The sequence below is a fragment of the Ascochyta rabiei genome, chromosome 13 (genome assembly GCF_004011695.2).
Source record: "Ascochyta rabiei chromosome 13, complete sequence".
Lineage (NCBI taxonomy): Eukaryota > Fungi > Ascomycota > Dothideomycetes > Pleosporales > Didymellaceae > Ascochyta > Ascochyta rabiei.
In genome coordinates, this window is record NC_082417.1 from 1,129,943 (window position 1) to 1,148,357 (window position 18,415).

The 18,415-nt window shown below is 52.1% G+C and overlaps 9 protein-coding genes across 9 annotated transcripts, besides 1 other annotated feature; 6 read left to right on the forward strand and 3 right to left on the reverse strand.

The window, feature by feature from the left end:
• Positions 1-176: 176 nt before the first annotated feature.
• On the forward strand, positions 177-1,085 carry EKO05_0007876 (uncharacterized protein; the record flags this gene model as incomplete). Its single annotated transcript, XM_038941172.1, has 2 exons — positions 177-298; positions 350-1,085. The coding sequence occupies 2 exons, from the start codon at positions 177-179 to the stop codon at positions 1,083-1,085; spliced, it is 858 nt and encodes a 285-aa protein (XP_038796986.1).
• A 697-nt stretch (positions 1,086-1,782) lies between these two features.
• EKO05_0007877 (uncharacterized protein) lies at positions 1,783-2,620 on the forward strand (the record flags this gene model as incomplete). Its single annotated transcript, XM_038940965.1, has 2 exons — positions 1,783-1,895; positions 1,945-2,620. 2 exons carry the CDS (start codon positions 1,783-1,785, stop codon positions 2,618-2,620), a joined length of 789 nt encoding a protein of 262 aa, XP_038796985.1.
• Positions 2,621-3,672: 1,052 nt separating this feature from the next.
• Positions 3,673-3,707: a tandem repeat.
• Positions 3,708-4,897: 1,190 nt separating this feature from the next.
• Positions 4,898-6,494, forward strand: EKO05_0007878 (Indoleamine 2,3-dioxygenase; the record flags this gene model as incomplete). Its single annotated transcript, XM_038941162.1, has 5 exons — positions 4,898-5,340; positions 5,408-5,718; positions 5,766-5,923; positions 5,972-6,274; positions 6,321-6,494. The coding sequence occupies 5 exons, from the start codon at positions 4,898-4,900 to the stop codon at positions 6,492-6,494; spliced, it is 1,389 nt and encodes a 462-aa protein (XP_038796984.1).
• Positions 6,495-7,108: 614 nt separating this feature from the next.
• On the forward strand, positions 7,109-9,095 carry EKO05_0007879 (uncharacterized protein; the record flags this gene model as incomplete). Its single annotated transcript, XM_038941147.1, has 3 exons — positions 7,109-7,165; positions 7,216-7,941; positions 7,989-9,095. The coding sequence occupies 3 exons, from the start codon at positions 7,109-7,111 to the stop codon at positions 9,093-9,095; spliced, it is 1,890 nt and encodes a 629-aa protein (XP_038796983.1).
• A 579-nt stretch (positions 9,096-9,674) lies between these two features.
• On the forward strand, positions 9,675-10,777 carry EKO05_0007880 (uncharacterized protein; the record flags this gene model as incomplete). Its single annotated transcript, XM_038941150.1, has 2 exons — positions 9,675-10,255; positions 10,312-10,777. The coding sequence occupies 2 exons, from the start codon at positions 9,675-9,677 to the stop codon at positions 10,775-10,777; spliced, it is 1,047 nt and encodes a 348-aa protein (XP_038796982.1).
• A 102-nt stretch (positions 10,778-10,879) lies between these two features.
• Positions 10,880-12,136, reverse strand: EKO05_0007881 (Glycerophosphodiester phosphodiesterase; the record flags this gene model as incomplete). The annotated part of the gene is made up of 1 exon (XM_038946335.1): positions 10,880-12,136. The coding sequence occupies one exon, from the start codon at positions 12,134-12,136 to the stop codon at positions 10,880-10,882; it is 1,257 nt and encodes a 418-aa protein (XP_038796981.1).
• Positions 12,137-13,909: 1,773 nt separating this feature from the next.
• EKO05_0007882 (uncharacterized protein) lies at positions 13,910-14,360 on the reverse strand (the record flags this gene model as incomplete). Its single annotated transcript, XM_038941096.1, has 2 exons — positions 13,910-14,199; positions 14,249-14,360. 2 exons carry the CDS (start codon positions 14,358-14,360, stop codon positions 13,910-13,912), a joined length of 402 nt encoding a protein of 133 aa, XP_038796980.1.
• An 814-nt stretch (positions 14,361-15,174) lies between these two features.
• Positions 15,175-15,888, forward strand: EKO05_0007883 (uncharacterized protein; the record flags this gene model as incomplete). The annotated part of the gene is made up of 1 exon (XM_038946334.1): positions 15,175-15,888. One exon carries the CDS (start codon positions 15,175-15,177, stop codon positions 15,886-15,888), a length of 714 nt encoding a protein of 237 aa, XP_038796979.1.
• A 1,316-nt stretch (positions 15,889-17,204) lies between these two features.
• EKO05_0007884 (Microsomal epoxide hydrolase) lies at positions 17,205-18,139 on the reverse strand (the record flags this gene model as incomplete). Its single annotated transcript, XM_038941075.1, has 2 exons — positions 17,205-18,014; positions 18,083-18,139. 2 exons carry the CDS (start codon positions 18,137-18,139, stop codon positions 17,205-17,207), a joined length of 867 nt encoding a protein of 288 aa, XP_038796977.1.
• Positions 18,140-18,415: the final 276 nt, after the last annotated feature.

Consider the following 18,415-nt stretch of genomic DNA (forward strand, 5'->3'; position numbering starts at 1 on the left):
CTCTCATGTTGGATAAGATGGATCCTTTCCAGCTGGTCTAAGTTCTCGCGTCGCAATCTCTCCTTCACTGTCACCTGAGTTTGCGCCAAGCAGCACTTGGCGCCACGCGGTCCCCACAGGCTTTCTTTCTCCTCCTCTTCTAACATTGCCCACTCAACTTCTAAACGCAACTCACTATGCCACCTGAGAAGCGCGCCACGTTCGACGCTCCTGCCGCGAATGGAGCGAAGCGACAAAAAGTATCACCCGTTGCAAAGAGCAACGAACGCATTGAGACTGACACCAAGGCTGTTGATCTGTAAGCTTCGAAAGTCTGGACCTAAAGTGAACGTGCGACTGACAAGCGCAGCACGGCGCATAACGCCCTACAATCTCGCCTGTTGTATCTACCAGCGGAGCTTCGCAATGCGATCTGGACGCTCGTCTACGGCGATATGATGGTGGTGGTGGACTCCACGAGCCACACGCCTGAGAATGAACGATCTGTCAAGTTGACTTTCGACACCTACGAGGAGGCCTCAGGTGAGGAGTTCCTGCCAGTCGCTCGTGCCAGCGCACCGAAGCTCGTCTGCAGACAATTCTGGGCCGAGACGTCTTCAGTTTTCCTCGACTCTTGCACAGTGAGAACAGCATCCGGCGAAGCTTTCCGTGCGCTCGCATTGTCAAAACAACCGATTGTGCAACGTGTCCGAAAACTCATCATCACATCTAAGAAGATCCGGGCTTGGGACTTTCCTCGCTCTTGGGCTAACTATTTTACGTCTTCGATTGTCGGCCGCTTCAGGAACCTTCAGGGAGTAGGGTTGTACACAAGCGTCTATTACCACGATGGTCTCTATCAGACTGATGTTCTGAACGACGCCGTATGGAAGTCGAAAAAGCTTCCAGCCATCATTCGATCCTTCCAACAACACAAGTTGCACCCAGCTCTCACTTCTGTCAACTACATCACTTGCGAGCACTCGTATGATGTTGAAGACGAGAAGCCTATATTGGTGGGCGAGGCCATTCGCACAGAGCTTCTGAAGTACCATCCTCGACGCTTGTCCAGGCGAGGAAAAATCGAGGATGAGGACGATGTTTGAGGGGACAGCGGCGGGATTACAGCGAGCAAGAGGCAGCCCAGCGATTGCGGTAAATTGGAAACATCCTTCTGGATACACTGATACACTTGGTGGGCGATTGGTCACACTTTGTACCTCATTTTGATCAGTTGGAGGTGTACAGGATAGAAACTCGCCAACGCGTACTCTACGAATCAATACATTGATATATAGCATATACCAAACTCTCAACATGCTATACATCTCAGATTGAACCATCACACAAGCAGTCAAGCCAAACACAAGAAGCAGACAAGTACCTGAGCGGCAAAGTAGCCCAGAGACTGGACCCCTTCCACCGTACCACATCTTATTCTTATAGTCCTTCATTATTACCATTTTAGTTGGCTCATATCCTGATTCCTGTACAGCATGCCAGGCACACTCTGGCCTGACAGAACAGGCTCACCTACACCGTCACTGTATCTTACGTCAAAATTGGTCCGTAGTGCAGGTGAAGAGCTGCGCCACCACTGCTTCGTTTGTTCGCCCACAGCCATGTCAGGTAAACGACATCGCTTGGCACCCCAGCATTGATCCTTATTTGTCCTAACCCATTTCATCTCTGCTACACTAGATCAGCGCCGCCATTGACGAGACACTACGTAGTCTTCAAACAGTGTCGTATTCATACAACCTTGCAGTCCGTCACGGCTGCGTCAGCCATCCACGAACCGCCATGCCGCCACGCAAGCGCGCTGCAACGAAGCCCGTGTCTTCCTCGACAGGAGAAGTCAAGCGTCAGGGACTTTCGAAGCCTCGGTATGAAAGTGAGATCGTAACCGCTGATTTGTACGTTATCGAAACCCAAGACAGGCGATGCTAATACTGACGGACTCAGAACTGCGCAGAATGCGATCCAATCACCCCTTCTCCGCCTGCCAGCTGAACTACGCAATGAAATATGGGATTCGGTGTACAGCAACATGATGATCGGCATGCGTTTCGATTACAACCATCACATCGACTACTATCCCGTCCGTCCCAGCAGGGATGAGTACACACCAAGAAGAGACAAACATGTCCGGTTGCCAGGATTTGTTTGCAAACAGTTCTGGGCTGAAGTCTTGGGGATCTTTCTTTCATCGTTCACGCTCCGACTTGACGATCCTGGCATCTTTCGAGCTATGATCGCGTCTGGCAGTCCGCTCATACCGCAGGTGCGCAGTGTGTTCTTAATTTCACAAGCCTATTGCCCTGCCAGTTTCGTTATAGCTTGGGCCGAGACACTCACCCCTTCAGTCGTCGGCCAGCTTAAGAACTTGCAAGGGCTTCGCCTGAAGCTGCAAACTCAGAACGACCCCTTGGGTATGTGGCGCACGACCGACATCATGGAGGATCATCATTGGGAAGTTCTCGAATTCCCGGCTATCATACGCAACTTTCAACAACGCAAGCTGCACGAGGCACTCACATCAGTACACATTGATCACTGGGTCGAGACGGATCATCGATATCGGTGCCCGAGCACAATCTGCGAAGTGATTTGTAAGAATATGTTGCAGCATCAGTCGTGACGGCGGTCTACACGTAGAGTGCAAGCAGGTATGCATGAGGCAGTCTCTAACATTGAGGGGGTCTTCTGAGAGATGGAGAGACAAACCTTTCCTGTTCGCCATCGTGGTAGAAGATAAGGGTACGGAGGAAAATGTAGGCCGCGTTACATCCAAAGTCCCGCTGTGAACGACAGTGTAGTGCGTTAGAACAGCAAGCGACAAAGTACCATACCGAGTCGGAAAATTGTTCAAATGTTATTAAATGCTGGTGAGGTGATTGCCAAACCACTCACGGGCTAATATTCTGATCAGTATGGTCACGACGGACGAGACACTCAGCACACTTACACAGTCTCCCCCACGTCTCTACCTTGTGTTGCTTTGCCATACACTTACGATTAACAAACAAAGTACTACTGCTGTCTGTTATACACTACCAACGTTTGTCCTATAGAGTATGCTCGGTTCTCAGCACACCAAATTGTTCGGTATTTTCCTAATCCCACCATGTCTCCTGGATGTTGCACTACCAGCTTTCGGCACTTGCAGAGAGGCTTTCGAATACCATCATGCAAGATTGGTCTTTCGACCAAACCACATCGTCTCTCAGAACTGCCGGACTGCTTGAAGGAAGACTGGTGCCAAGAATCCCCGTTGGCTTCGCAGACAACTACCAATCAGCCAAACAAGTCTGATGGATCGTCCGAGGATATTCCAAACACCATCGAGGTGAAAGCGTCCGATCAAAGACACGTTCGGCCTCTCGCCGAAAGACTGGCTCCCCCCACCATCAGGGAGGAAGGGACAGAAGTACGCTGAATAAGCCTGTCAGAATTGTCGTGGCTGCAAAGACAATTGTGATGGAGATTCACCCTGTGGTAGATGTGACAGGTTAGGAGAGAGCTGTGTCTCTCGCGATAGTCGGCGTAGGAGCAAGGTAACATGTCAGACGTGCAGGGTGAAGAAGAGGGGATGCGACCTGAAAAAAAAAAAAAGAAGCTTTCATGCGAGCAGTGTATGTCTCGGGGTCAGGGCTGTGTGAATGGCTAAAGCAACCCGACAGGAGCGTGTTGGAGTCGAGTCGAGTCGAGTCGAGTCGAGTCGAGTCCCTGTAGCCAATCTCGGACGACACAGACAATTAGCGAACAGCCTCGTAGCAGCCCGTTGTCTGTAATCGAATCAGCAGCGTAGCTGTTCGAGCGGCTGAGCGCTACCTTCCTCTTCTCTAACAGCGGCAGCAAAACCCCACTGAAACCCCGCTATCGCAAACGCGTGCAGATTTCATCTCGACTCGGCTGGACCGCTCAGAACACCGGCGGTGTCGTCTCGCGATGCGCCAACGGTGCTGCGGCGGCGCGTTGTTCGGCTTGAAGCGGGCTCTCTTGCGCCGGCTACACTGTCTTAGATAGCGACAGCCTCTTAGGCAGTTCGTACCACTAGAGGCATTCAGCGTGATAGTTATTGCTCTTTAGATTTAAGAAAAGATGCCGAAGTCTTGTAATGGATCTTTCAGGTTGCAGGTGGTTCAGAGGATCATGACTTTTTCTGTAATGCGACAGGCGCGCTTGAGAACGGCTCGGCGCTGATTGGTTGGCAACCGAATGGCCTTGTTCCCGACGCCTTGCTTTGTCCCACGACTATGAGTTTTTTTGTCGAGGTGTGGTGAGTTGGGATATGGTTGTTCATGGGACTGTGATGGGGGTGTGATGTTGGCGGAGTAAGTTGGAGGGTGGGTCGTAAAAGGCCAGATTTTACAAGGCTTGATTGTGGAGCGGTGATTAAGATGGAGAGATGCGTTGGGAGTGAGTATCTTCACTGGTAGTAAACACTGCAACGAATAGATTCTGTGATAAGTCAAGGAAAAGGTTCAGACTAAATCATCTGTGAGCTTCTGATATGACTATCGCGGGTGTGCTCTCGGAGTCCCTAAGCCTCTGCTGCCACCGCATCGTGAGTCTTGGCGCCAGTGAGGTCAACACCATTCGGCAAGTTGAAATGATGTGGTAAATGAGGCCGTGCATTGCTGGGAATAGCTGGAAACGTGCGGATGCAACATGCCACTTTATGGGCAAGTGATCCAGCCATTACGTATCCTTATCTTGATGAGGCCGGAATGCTGCGCGCTTTGGAGCCGTGGCCGGAATTGTGGCGGCCTCGAGATATAAGCGCACTGGAGTCGCACTTTGAGGGTTCAAAATCCATCAACTCTTCTTCCCACATTGAAGCAACGCCTTCTTTTGGCATCGCCGTCCACATCCGTCCATCTTCAGGGCCTTCATCAAGTCTTTCTCATTCACCATGTCGTCTCCAAGCTTCTCCTTCCCTATCATGGCCGACACTAAGCCATCGGACCATACCATTCCCGCCTTTATGGTGTCCACAACTCGCGGCTTCCTGCCACGAGCCAACCCCATTGTCGAACTACCCAAGGAGTTCGCTGCTCTCGAGTCACTGTTGCAACGTATGCCCATCAAGACCCTGTCAGGGGAGCCGGGCCTCCTTGCTACATTCGATTTTGGTGATGCAGTCTTGAAGGAGCTCCCTGACCTGTCTAGCGAGGTCGATAAGTATCGTGATGACCTCGTCGTCATGAATGCTTTGTATCGTGATTACTCCTTTCTGGCTTCGGCGTATCTCTTCGAGCCTTGCCACGAGAGGCATATGAGAGGCGAGGAGTATGGTCTTGGGAGACAGAGCTTGCCCAGGTGTATTGCACTACCCATTGTTAAGGTTGCTGAGATGTAAGTCGGCTTACCTATGCTCTGCCACCTTTGGTCAGAGATTGTCGTAGAGACTGACATGCTGTAGTGCTGGCTTCAAGCCTTTTATGGAGTACGCCGGCTCTTATGCCTTGTTCAACTACCGCCTAGTTGATGAGGCAAAGGGTCTTGAGTATGACAACCTCCGGCTCATCCGTGCCTTCGAGGCTGGTCTTGACCCTGAGTCGTCTGAGGCGGGGTTCGTCCTGGTGCACATTGCTATGGTCAAAGAATCAGGTGCACTAGTGGAAGGTGCATGCGAGATGCTCAACGGCTGCACAGTGAGAGACCGCGAACGATTTGACAATGGTCTCAGGACTCTTGTCGGTGGCCTGCGCAAGGTCAATGCTGTGATGAACAGTGAGTGTTTTCGATGGAGATGGTGGCCAAGCTGACCAGGCCCCTAGCCATGTGGAAGAAGAGCAAGCCCAGCGGTTACACCAGCTTCCGCACATTCATTTTTGGCATCACATCGCAATCCATGTTTCCCAATGGCGTCGTATACGAAGGTGTCAGCGAGGAGCCCCTGTCATTCCGTGGCGAGTCTGGAGCGAACGACAGCATGGTAAGTCCTAGTTCGGTTCGACAAAGCGTCCAATCTCACACGTAGTAGATTCCCATGTGCGACAACCTGCTACAGATTCATATGCCCGAGACGCCACTCACAGACATCCTGAAGGACTTCCGCCAGTACAGACCTGGTAACCACCGCGAGTTCCTGGAGGCTGTACGGGACTCTGCCCAGGAGTCCGGAGTGCGAGAGTTTGCCAAGGGTGACTCTGTTTCCGCGGCGCTCTACCTCCAGGCTCTTGACCAAGTGCGCGACTTCCGCTGGCGTCATTGGTGCTTCACGCGCGAGTACATTCTTAAGCATACTTCTCATCCCACAGCCACTGGAGGCAGCCCAATCGTAACTGTACGTGACCTTACGGCTTCGAAGAAAAGAGACTGACATCTTGCAGTGGCTGCCAAATCAGCTGGGCGCTGTGCTCGCACAGATGACGGAGACGTCTGAGTTCTGCAAGTCAGTCAAGGGTGTCAGTGATATCATGGAGATGGCCAACTCGCAGCGCGAGACTCTGAAGAAGGAAGTAGAGAAGTACTGCGGTGAACGAGGCGTTGCAGCTGCCTCGTGAGAGCCTGATGCAGTCGGGCCAGGAGCGTGAATCATACGAATTGTCGAATCGGAGGGATGTTGAGCCGTGGAGCCGTGGTAGTGCTAGAATTGACCCACGTCATGGGCTTTCTCTTGAGTTTTGCGCCCTTCATGATGGAACTACTGGGGTGAAGTCAGTCCACCGTTGGAGGCAGCCGCGGCACAAGGGCGCAAGGGAGTACGAGTAGCACAGCCTAGCTCCAACACGAGCTTTCATAGCTACGGTGCGCAATTCGAGGCCTCCCAGTCGCCAATGTTGTGTGTTTTGACTCGTGACTCGTGAGTCAAGTCGCCGGCGTCGTTCTGAAGGTGATGGGTGATGTAGGCCGAAGCGTCATACCGTGCTATGACTCGCGCCGCTCCCCAGCGTCACGCTAAAACGCAGCTCGCCGCCGCCATCGCCGTTGCTCTATCTGGGGCAATTCAAGCACCACGTCGGCAGTAGTTTTCTCTGCGCCTTTCAATGAACGGTTCAAGACATCTCATGGAAAATCCACACCACAACGCCCGAATACGACACGTCTTGTTACTACGGCGAGACTTCCAAACTACAACTTGACAGCGCGGCAGCCTGCCCCACATCATCAGAGCATCATGAGCTCACGATACGCGCCCAAACAGAATCCCGTCGAGCGGCGAAAGGGCGAGAGTGTATGTCTGGGTACATGTCCTGAAAATCGTGATACTGACTATTGCTGCAGGCGCTCAGCGAGTTTGCCGACTACGTACAGAAACAGCAAGCACTCCGGCGCCCCGGCCAAGCCGCCACCGTCCTCGAGGACCACGATGAGTTGAGCATTCTCGACGAGCTCGGCCTGTCAGACGACGCAAAACCTCACATTCGGTTGAAGACGTTGCTCACCGACCCCGCCGAGGAGCATGTTGCCGCATTGGGCGAGCACATCAAGGAGCGACTGGCTGAAGGTCATGGCGAGGTCCTGTTCGATGTTGGGCTTGAAGACAATGGCGAGCCCATGGGATTCACCAAGGAGGACTGGGAATTCGCCCTTGAGAGGATAGGCGCTGTCGGCGAGCTGATCAAAGCCGACTACAAGATCCTGATGACGAGGAATGTCGGCGGCGACGTCGAAGTCGGCCCTCGAGACGCAAAGGACACCAGCCCCAGCGGCAAGATGATTATAAGACAGCGACCCCAGGACGTGGACGATGTCATCGAGACTCGAATCGCGGTGGTGGGCAATGTCGATGCCGGCAAGAGTACTATGCTGGGAGTGCTTGTTAAAGGAGGGCTCGATGACGGACGCGGCAAAGCGCGTGTCAATCTTTTCCGCCACAAGCACGAGATCGAGAGTGGACGTACCAGCTCAGTCGGCATGGAGATCATGGGTTTCGACAGCAAAAGCGAGGTCGTTGTCTCAAACATCGCTGGTCGCAAGCTGACCTGGGAAGAGATTGGTCGTCGATCTGTAAGCAACACAACACTGCCTCCGAAACCCCTTACTGACAATCACAGGCGAAAGTTATCAGCTTCACGGACCTAGCGGGCCACGAACGCTATCTGCGAACGACTGTGTTCGGTCTACTATCCAGCGAGCCGAACTACTGCCTGCTGATGGTCGCCGCAAACAATGGTCTTGTCGGTATGAGCAAAGAGCATCTGGGTATCGCCCTGGCATTGAACGTGCCCGTCATGGTTGTCATCACCAAAGTCGACATCTGCCCACCCCAGATTCTCGAGCAGACCATCACTCAGCTGAGTAAAATCTTGAAGTCCCCTGGCGCTCGCAAAATCCCTGTCTTCATCAAGAACAGGGAGGAGTGCATCAACACTGCTACACAATTCGTCTCCCGGCGAATCTGCCCCATCTTCCAGGTATCCAACGTCACAGGGTTCAACCTCGACCTTGTGCGCACCTTCTTGAACGTGCTACCTCACCACGGCAACTACGACAGCTCATTGCCCCTCGAGTTTCACGTCAATGACACCTTCTCCGTGCCATTCGTTGGTACTGTTGTGTCAGGTGTCGTCAAATCTGGCGAGATTCACGCTGGCGATACGATCCTGGTTGGACCTGACGGCCTTGGTCAATTTACCACAACAAAAGTGCGATCCATTGAGCGCAAGCGAATACAGGTACCTGGATGCTCTGCTGGCCAGTCCGCTAGTCTCGCGCTGCGAAACGTACGGCGGAAAGATGTCAGGAAGGGCATGGTCGTCCTGCACAAGTCTGACAAGCCTGACGAGAAGACCGGCATCATACCACAACCCAAGGTGTACCGCGATTTTGTCGCTGAAGTGCTAATTCTGTCGCACGCAACCACCATCAAGACGAAGTATCAGGCGATGCTACATGTCGGTCCAGTCTCTCAGACATGCGCTATCATCGACATTGACCGCCAGTACATTCGCACTGGTGACAGAGCGCAAGTCGCGTTCAGGTTCGTTCAGCGACCAGAGTACCTCACTGTTGGAGACCGCATCTTGTTCCGTGAGGGCAGAACGAAAGGCCTCGGTATCGTAAAGCAGGTTGGCTACGACCCGAAGAAGCCGTTGAGCCCAGAGCTGCAGAAGGAGCAGCAGGCGAAAGAACCAGGCGAGAAGAAGACTACTGCTGCATGACACGACCCTCGCGTAGTTCATTGACAACAATCGACTTCTTGATCGAATTTTCAGACGCCTGTGCTCTTTCCCACCTACTTTTCCTGATTGAGCGATTTACTGCGAAGTGTATCCGGTGGGCCTACTCGCCTTTACTACAACCTTGCAGACACGGGCTTCAAAGACCCATTCACCCTACCATTAGAGGCGGCAAAGTGCGAGACACCTATAATGCTTCATCACCGCTGTTTGCATATGTTCACATTCGCAAGAGGCTCGAAGCAGGCAGTAAAGGTTAGTTGAGGCTCACCTGCCTGGCGAAATACCAGCGTAGGTTCCCGGCCTGATTTATTCCGTCGTACCCCACCATCCTACTCCACGGCCGCACCCCACGACTCCGGACCGAGTTTAGTGCCAAACAAGTTGTCGGTAACAGCGCCGATCCCTGTATCACCCGTCCAACCCGCATCTATCTCGTCAGCTCGAACACCCAGTGTGCGTCCTGATAAAGCTTGCTTGCCCAGAACCTTACGCCCCCAAGCTGCATATTCACTCGTTTGATCTCTCACACCGTTTCGCGTTTGTGCATTTTCTTTTATCATGACCAAGAAGGGGGAAGCTGCAATGTTAAAGGCAAGATTAAGAAGCATATTCTCGCACTCTGCGCCTCGCTGGGAGCCCTCAGACATCCGCTCCGAAGACTCGAGGCAAAGACTGAATTCGGACTCTCAAAGCACATCCACAAACTCCAAAGATACGCCTAACGAGCGCATAACCTTCCATATTAAGTCCTCGCCCTCTATTACACCACCAAATTTCAATTCGAATACCCAATTGCTCAAGCCCCGTAAGTCGACGATAAGCTTGACGTCGATACCGGACCCGGAGCTCGATGCACGCACGAACTTCCAATGGCAGTCGACTCTTTTTGCAACACTACCGCTGGAGATCAGGCGCATGGTGTACGGGTACCTGTACGAGGGCGAAACGATCCACCTCACTATTGGAGAGAGAAAGGAAAAGCTGGGCAGAAGAGGAATTAAATTCGGGAATTTTGTTTGCACACAAGAGCACATCGGGCAATGCACATGTCGCGTAGTGATTGCGGGCAGTTCACTGGAGAAAAGTCTGCCGCAGGTGGACGCTGGGCATCTGGGCCTGATACGGAGTTGCAGACGCATGTGCGTACACAATCCCATTGCTTAGAAATTGTAGAGACAGTGCTCACGCGAATCAGGTACTCCGAGTGCATATACTTCCTTTACGCCGAACACACTTTCTCGCTCCTACACGCAAACCATCTCCTCGCCCTCCCCAAGCGCATACCGGAACAACGTCTCAATGCGATTCGCCACCTTCGTCTGCGCTGGCAGATCCGCGCCCTGCCGTATCTGCGTCGAATTTCCTCGTCCAAATATGCCTATCGCGAGGACACGGCGAAATGGGAAACGGGCTGGCATGTGCTGGCGAGTATGAAGGGGCTCGAGAGTCTGTCCGTAACGCTGATTGACCCAAGCAATCAGGGCGTTTGGGAGGAAAAGTGGCTGGATCTTGAAGACCAGTTGATGGAGCCTGTCAAGCAAGTGAAGGGAGTGCGAGATTACGAGCTGGCGCTGCCGTACGCTAGTTGTGACATCGATAGAGACATGGGCGGGTGTGGCGTTAGGCTCAGAAGGCCGGATGAAGGAAAAGTGCAAGCATGACCATGATCAAACGATCAGGAGAGGTGGAATGCAGCGATGTCATGATCATTGGTCATTATGCTATGTACATCTACACATCAAAGTCCGCCACAACGTCCCCGTCTACAAGCCAAAACAGTTGGCGTAGTACGTGACAGTAGCAGGCCAGTCGGAGAACATGGCTTTGATCTTGACCTGCCTTGCCAGCACGTCCAGCACCTTGTACATGTCCCCGTCGTTGTTGACCACGCTCTTGACGTAGTCGTAGTAGTATCCACCACCACCAATCTGCAACCATCCCGAGCGCTCGAAACTCCACGCGACAAGCTCCAAATCATTCTCCTTGGCAGCAATAGCGTACTCAGAGGGTACAATCTCGCCGGTAGCATTGTCGACTTTGGTCAGCGCGAACATAGCGGGCGCCATGATCTTGACACCGCGCTCAGCCAGCGCAGGGAGGCTGGCAGTGGCGTTTGCATAGCCGGCGGGCGTGTCGACACGCTCGTCGAGGTAGACGGCCTGGGCGCCAAACTTGGGCTCGTTGTCGATCCAGTAGAAGATATCCGCGGGCAAGAAGCTCTGGGGCCAGACACGCTCGGGCGCAATGTTCTTGGCTTTGAAGGCATCGATCATGTCCTGCGCGTACTGCTCCTGTGTGTACCCGTTGAACGGCATCTTGACCTCGGGTGTCTTCAGCTCGGCTGTGAACTTCAGATCCCACGAGTCGACGGTGTCGATATATTCGTTGAGTGTCATGAGTTTGGGGCAGCCTGAGGCGTACAGGTCGGTGCGGAAGTAGGGCGTGCCGTCCATGTATTGCTTGACTGTCGTGCCATTGGGGTTGAAGCCGTCTTGCTTGCCGCAGAGGGTATGGAATTCCGCAAGCGTGAGGTCAGACGTGCAGCATTTGACTGACGCAGGAGTAGTTCCGTTGGCCGGGGTGAACGGGGTGGTGCACTTGCTCGCAAGCGTGGTGTTGAGGATGTTGGTGGTAGTGTGCAGATCACACTGCGCATGACGGCAGACTAGTTGCTTATCTGCGGTGAATGCAACATCGCACTCAATGATACCAGCGCCCTGGCGGCGAGCTGCATTGTATGCTGCATATGTATGCTCGGGGTATTGGAGCGATGCGCCGCGGTGGGCGAAGACGAAGTCTGATGTCTTGAAAGGTCCTTCTGAGCAGCTCTCGAGCTTCTCTTTCAGCGCGCCCTCGTCCATGTCGTTGACCAAGAAGTAGGGTCGGTCGCCAACCTGGACATTGAGCTTCGTATGGTTGTGCTTGCTACCATGCTTCTCTGAGGAGTGGTGACCAGTGCGAGGCAAAACGGCGGCAGAAGCGAGGCCCAGGACAAGCGAAGAAGCTACAAACGAGCGCATCGTGAAGACCTTCGAGCTCAGAAACTTGGAGACTGAGTAAGAGATCGTCTCTGCAGCTTGTGTACCTGGCGGCCAGCCCTTCTTATCTTTACCCTGTCCATACTGGTATTCCGAGTCCAGTCAGTCCCATGCGTGTAGCGTAGCCACACGGAACTTCCCCCAGCAACCCCATCCAATTTTCCAGCGTATCTCCTGCACGTGGGGAGCTACCCTGGGACGAATCTCTTGGTGTGCAAAGAGGCTGACGGAATACTGGAGGACTCCAGTGACCAGGTCGGGGGCTATGCGAAGACGGCTAAAGCGCCAAGTGCCAGCCACATGCCAAGTTGCATGTTGCAGCGCACGTTGCGTAATGGCTGAACGAGATTTGGAGGTTGGAGATAGCCGGCGAAGAACCGATGATGTACCTGCCGAGCTGAGCTTGAGGTTCTCTCGGCGAATCCTTCTCTACGTCACCCTAGTAACGTTCTCGGTCAACATCTTCATTCTGCTACACTCTGCGCACCTGCACCAATCACTGTGTCAGATTTTAGTGAAGAGATCGTGTCCACAGAACAGGCCTGTGCCTCGAAAGTCCAAGAGGTTGCAACCGCGTAGAGCCGGCTATTCAGGAAGCTGTAGTAGATCCCAGGTCGACATCGACCGAGCACCTTCGATCCGACAACACAAGGACGAAGTCATTTGGCGCTGTGATGGATTCTACAGGCTCCAGAAGCTCTAGCTAGTATCGTTTCCAGTATGCGTTGTAGTCACTGGGATTCTTGAAGTAAAGGACGATGTGAGGTTGCCGAAGACCAGTCATAGCACGTAAAGCGCTCCAAGATTTCGTCCATGCTTCAAAATCGAGCGCGCCTGATTCGATTCTCAACGTGCGCTTATAGTGGAAGCTGTTCAATTCCCAGATAATGCTCAGATTTTGAATTCCGGTCAATCGCTGTGGTTGGACGTAGAAGAAAGATAGTCCAAAACTGGGCAATCATCTTCGCACGCGGACAGCATAAAGGTACTATTTGCACAAAGGCGTTTAATTGCTTCCGATTATCTGAGGCAGAGTCAACACTTGCAAATGTATGTTACAAATCAACAATAGGTAACTTACATCTGGCGACAGGTTCTCAACATAGAAGGTTGAAAGTCAGGTTTGGAGCTGTTTGAACCTGCGCTGTCTCTGCAACGATAGATACGAAGCCTGCAATTGTATATCCAGAGCTCGATAGCGGTGCCTCCAAGGATCTCGTTATATACCATACGTCGTCTTTCCAGAGGCAGCTTGGCCATGAATGTCGATTGCGACTGATCGAAGGTCTTCTGGTCGCCATTATGCTCGACCAATGGTAGTGTAAAAGACCGCAAGCGGGGACCTGGAGCTTTAGGTTTTCATCTAGAATCGTATGGCTTACGTCCGACTACTCAATCTCTCACTCTTGATCTGAGGCCGCAGAAAATGCCCCAAAGCAAAGGGCTGCAGTGCACCCAAAGAAGTCCTTTGTAAGTGGTTATTGCTACCCAACCAAGCGCCTTCACTCCTCGTTTCCTAGCCCTACCGTGAAAATACCTCGTCATTACGGACGCGCAGTGTTGTCGGTTAGTTGACGGAGCTGAGAAGAGGAGCTGTGGCTTATTCTACCGTTTAACAACAGTGGATCCACCCAATTAGTAAATGACTTCGCCCCTCAGGCCACCCACGAGGTCGCACAGAATTCTCGAACACACTCAGTGCAGGGACGCGAATATAAGATTCTGAAACTCAATCAAATGCTCATTTGGTAGAACTTAGCCCAAGTGTGCCTCAGCCTCGATCTCAATTTTCATGAGTTTGTACAGTGCAACCACCTGCACGACCGTCAACAACGGGCCGTGAGCTGTAAATCTCTCTTTCATGGTGCGAATGATAGGCTCCGCGATCTCATCCAGTGGGACCGTGATGTATATTCGCAACTTGTAGACTTGCTCCAAGCCTTTCCCGCCAGCTTGTTGGAGAGCGTGTTCCACGTTATTGAAGGCCTGATCGACTTCTTCCGAGAGTTGCTCGGGATATTCCTCGGTGGCACGATCCCAACCACCTAGAGGAGATTAGTTCGACAGACTCGGAAATGTAAGGCAATGACCTACCTTGACCGGAAATCTCGATACGATTGTCGATACGAACGGCCTGGCTGTAGTTGAGCTCTTTTTTGGAACGCTCACCGAAACCAGGGTAATCGAAGTATTGCAAGTGTGACATGGCCGAGGAATTCACTCGTGACAATAGAAAGTCGTGATTCTTAGCCTGCGGGCTATCCGGCAATTGCAGATTGATTGTGTTGTAGTCGGAAGTAAGAACGGACCAGCTTCACAGTGTGCTTTTTTGCAGGTACCTTTGCATCTTCATATATGTGACCCGTTGCCAGCCTGATCGGCGAGGTACTCATCAGCTTTGGGGTTCTTGACGATTGTCTCCCAATCTCCGCTGCTCGCCAAGTTCGATTTGTCAGTGTGGCTTATGCACCCCGCACCTTTCGTACAGGGGGGATGCTGGGCAAGCGAATCCGCCCTCTGCTGATATCCTGATAATGGAGTAGGAGTTGTCGAAAATGAGAAGCCAAGATGGTGTTTACTTACCGCCGTGGAAGTCGCGTCATGCTCACAAATAAGTGGGGCCACTGAATCTGTTAACCCCTTGCAGATCACCAACAACATCAAACGGGCACCTGATCTGTTCCGTGTCACACACCGACCTGGAGATGTGTTTCATCACAGGTATATCGTGTTTATCCACAATCTTTCCTTGATGAATATTGGGTTGCGCTCTTCGAACTCTTGGTCTGTCCCGCAGCATGCAAGACAAATGTAGCCTCCAACAGGAATTATTGAGAAATTCCGCAAATTGAAAGGACTGATACTGAATACGCCGAGCTCCTTGCCGCGCTGCTCTATATCAACTGCTGTTGAGTCTTAATATCTCTCCGCCTCAAGCTCTAGCAAGCGCCAATCTTCTGGCGCTTGACGTCGGATTATAAGAGTTAGAACCTGGCTGTTGAATTCTCGTCACGGTAACAATGTCGGCCACAAATGCTTCAACGCTCTATACCAGGATCACGCAGCATATCTCAACAGTTGCTAAAGCCCTAAAGGAACTGCGTCACAACCCTGATCATCTGGATGAAGATGTGACCTTGGAACCCATTCCAATAGTAGGCTCTGTCAAACTGCACGGCACTCACACAGACATACTGGTCTATAGTGATGAAAAGATCATCCTTCAGTTAAAGAACGGAAGCAACATCACTACGACGAATGACGACCAAAGTATCGTCGCCGCAATGGCAGACAAGATGGATGCTATCCTTGATATACGCAACAAATACCTCGCGTGCTGGAGGAAGCTTAACTCCAACACACCTCTTAATCCTCGACATCCGATCTTAATTACTGGCGAGTGGATTGGTACCAACACTCAGAAAGACGTTGGCATTTCTTATCTCTCACGCCGCTTTGTTATTGTTTCGGTCAACATTAACAACTCCTGGATTCCAGACACTCATTACCCTTGCATAGAATCTCCTTCAGCTTCCATCTTCAACGTAACCCATGGCGGCACTTTCCACGCTACAATGTACTCGGACGACATCGCACGCACCCTTTCCGAGGTTGAGCCACAGGCGGGAGCAGTCGCCACCTCTTGCCCCTTTAGCGCCTACTTCGGTGTTCACGGTGGAGGAGAAGGAAAGTCGGTCTGCGGAGGGATATGGAAGGGCTGGGACGGTTTCTGAAGTAGATTCGGAGTGATATCCTGACGGAAGAGAAAGGATACATTGAAGACAACATGCTCGACGAGGGGATGCTGAGGATTAGCATCGCTAAGATTGCGAAGGTGCGGTACATGAGGCACGTGGAAATTGGACAATCATGATGTGCTCGAAAAATCCAGAATCAACGGCGCAAGTGGAACAGGTGAAGGCCACGCCTGTTCCACTTCGTCGCTTACTAACTCAGATCTGGGTCGACTGCCACACCCACCTGTAGATTGGCACCACGGTAGTGCTTGGCGCGTCCCCCTCCACCTATACATTTGTCGTAGTGAAACTATCTTCCCTCCTGCCACAAACCTACTTCTCGTTCCCAGATGCTGCCGAAGAAGCCAACCGCGTCTGGACTACTCGTCACCAGCAAGGTGAAGCGCCAGAAGATGCCAGACCCATATTTGTGAGTTATCAGACAGCGTATCAACGATTGCGTACATGCCTGACAGAGCTGACAGAGGCAGGACAGCTCACAACGCAGCTCGATCGCCCCTCCTTCGCCTCCCTGCAGAGCTTCGAAATGCGATATGGAAGATGGTCTATTGCAACCAAACGATAGCTGTCAGTTTCCGTCATGGGCTCAACCACCGTAACCAACGCAAACTGCGATTCAAGCCGCACCATGATAGCTCGAACCCGATTGTACCAGCGCCCGTATGCCGACAATTCTGGGCGGAGACCTCTGGGGTTTTCCTTCCCACATGCACTTTCAGAATTACCTGTCCGCACACATTCCGAGCATTGGCTTTGTCGAGAAATCCGCTTCTCCCCCATATCAGAAGGCTTTGGATCTGCTCGATGGGAGACTTATCAACCCGCTTTCCCGCAAGCTGGGTCGACGTCCTCACGTCATTTCTCGTCGGTCGGTTCGTGGGCTTAGAAGGCGTCAGATTCACAGTGCAAGGTCTGGCCTGGAGGATGGAACTGTTACAAGAACTCGATGTCATGGTGGCTACAAGTTGGAAGAAGGTTGGGCTTCCAGCGACTATCCGGGCGTTCCAACAACACAAGCTGAAGAGTGAGCTCACTTCTTTTGCCTTCATGCCGCACCCTCATCCCATTTATGAAACCATCGATATGGTGCCGGTCAATAAAGAAATCCGCAAGCATTTGCTGCAATATTGCCCGCGCCGAGTCTCAAAGCGAACGAGGTAGACCAAGATAAGGTAGTCTGCAAGAAATGGTCAAGTTGGCTGACAGGATCGCAAGGATAGATAGTCTAGACCTTACTACAGCCTCAAATACAAATATAGATGATTGATCCGTATGGAAGACCTCATCTGATCTCACAGCTTTGCTCTATCATCAAGCAATCTCAACCCTGTCGCCACCTCTAATTCTTTCACTGCATCTCTCGTCTGTCCTAGGTTGACCTTGATGGTCCTCAACCCAGTCTTTTTTGCAAACTTTAAATTGATTCCGATGTCATCCAAGAACAGCACGTCACCCTCTGTGACTTTTCCCTTCCCCTTTCCCTCACTGATCTTACTCATCTCACTTGTCGCCAACTTATAGGCCTCTGGATCCGGCTTTCGAACACCCACCGCTGCGCTTCCCAAGAAGATATTGAAGTTCGTAGTAATGTCTGTAGAGTCGTTTGCGTGTGGGTTCGGGTGCGGACGGTGCTGTAACTCTTTGGTGAAGAGCACACCTTCGTCGTCGAGGATGTCAGTCGGAAAGGTGACGTTGTTGCTGAACGCGCCGAGGACAAACTTCCCGCTCTCCTTCAACTTGCGGAGCGCTGGGTACATGTATGGGTCTGGTTCGCGAGAGATCTTCATCATCCGCCAGAAGAGCTTCTTTGCGTCAATCGCTGGAACGCGTGGTGGTTTGCCGCCCTCGATGGCTGAACCGCCGCCGCCGCCGAGCGACTGTTGTTGGGTGACTTTGGCAAGATATTCGCGCCAGATCTCAGGGCGCGAGAGTTGTGACTTGAAGGAGGCGAACCAGTCGTCGTTCAGCTCGACCTCACCGCGTTCGATGAGTTGCCATGCGCCCGTGTCGTGAGGGCCTTTTTGTATTGCGTAGTTGATATAACCGACTGGTATTCCGTTCTCAATTTCGTAATCGAGAATCGCTTGGAAAGGGCTTATGACCTGGAGCATCCTTGTGTGAGCCAATACCCAGACTACATGCCGTGCGAGTGTGTGGAAGGTGTGCTTACAACGACCCCACCAATGTCGAAAAGGATGGCTTTGGGAGGGGTTGGAGGCTGTGACATGTTTGCGACAGATTCAAGGGTATCTGTAGCTGCTGTGAGCGTACCATGGGGGTTTATTGTATGCCATAGTGGTGAGTGTCAATCTACTGAGTGAACCTCGGCAATGAGGAGAAGCTTAATCGATAAGGATAGCCTTCACACTCGCGTTACAGAAGAAGCCGACCCTCAAGCATACTACTGGAGGCCGTTAGCGTTAATTTCGCTGCTTTTTAGATTTAACAGAAGTTGCTAAAGTCTTACAATATTGTTTTAGGTTGCAAATACTCTAGGGAATAG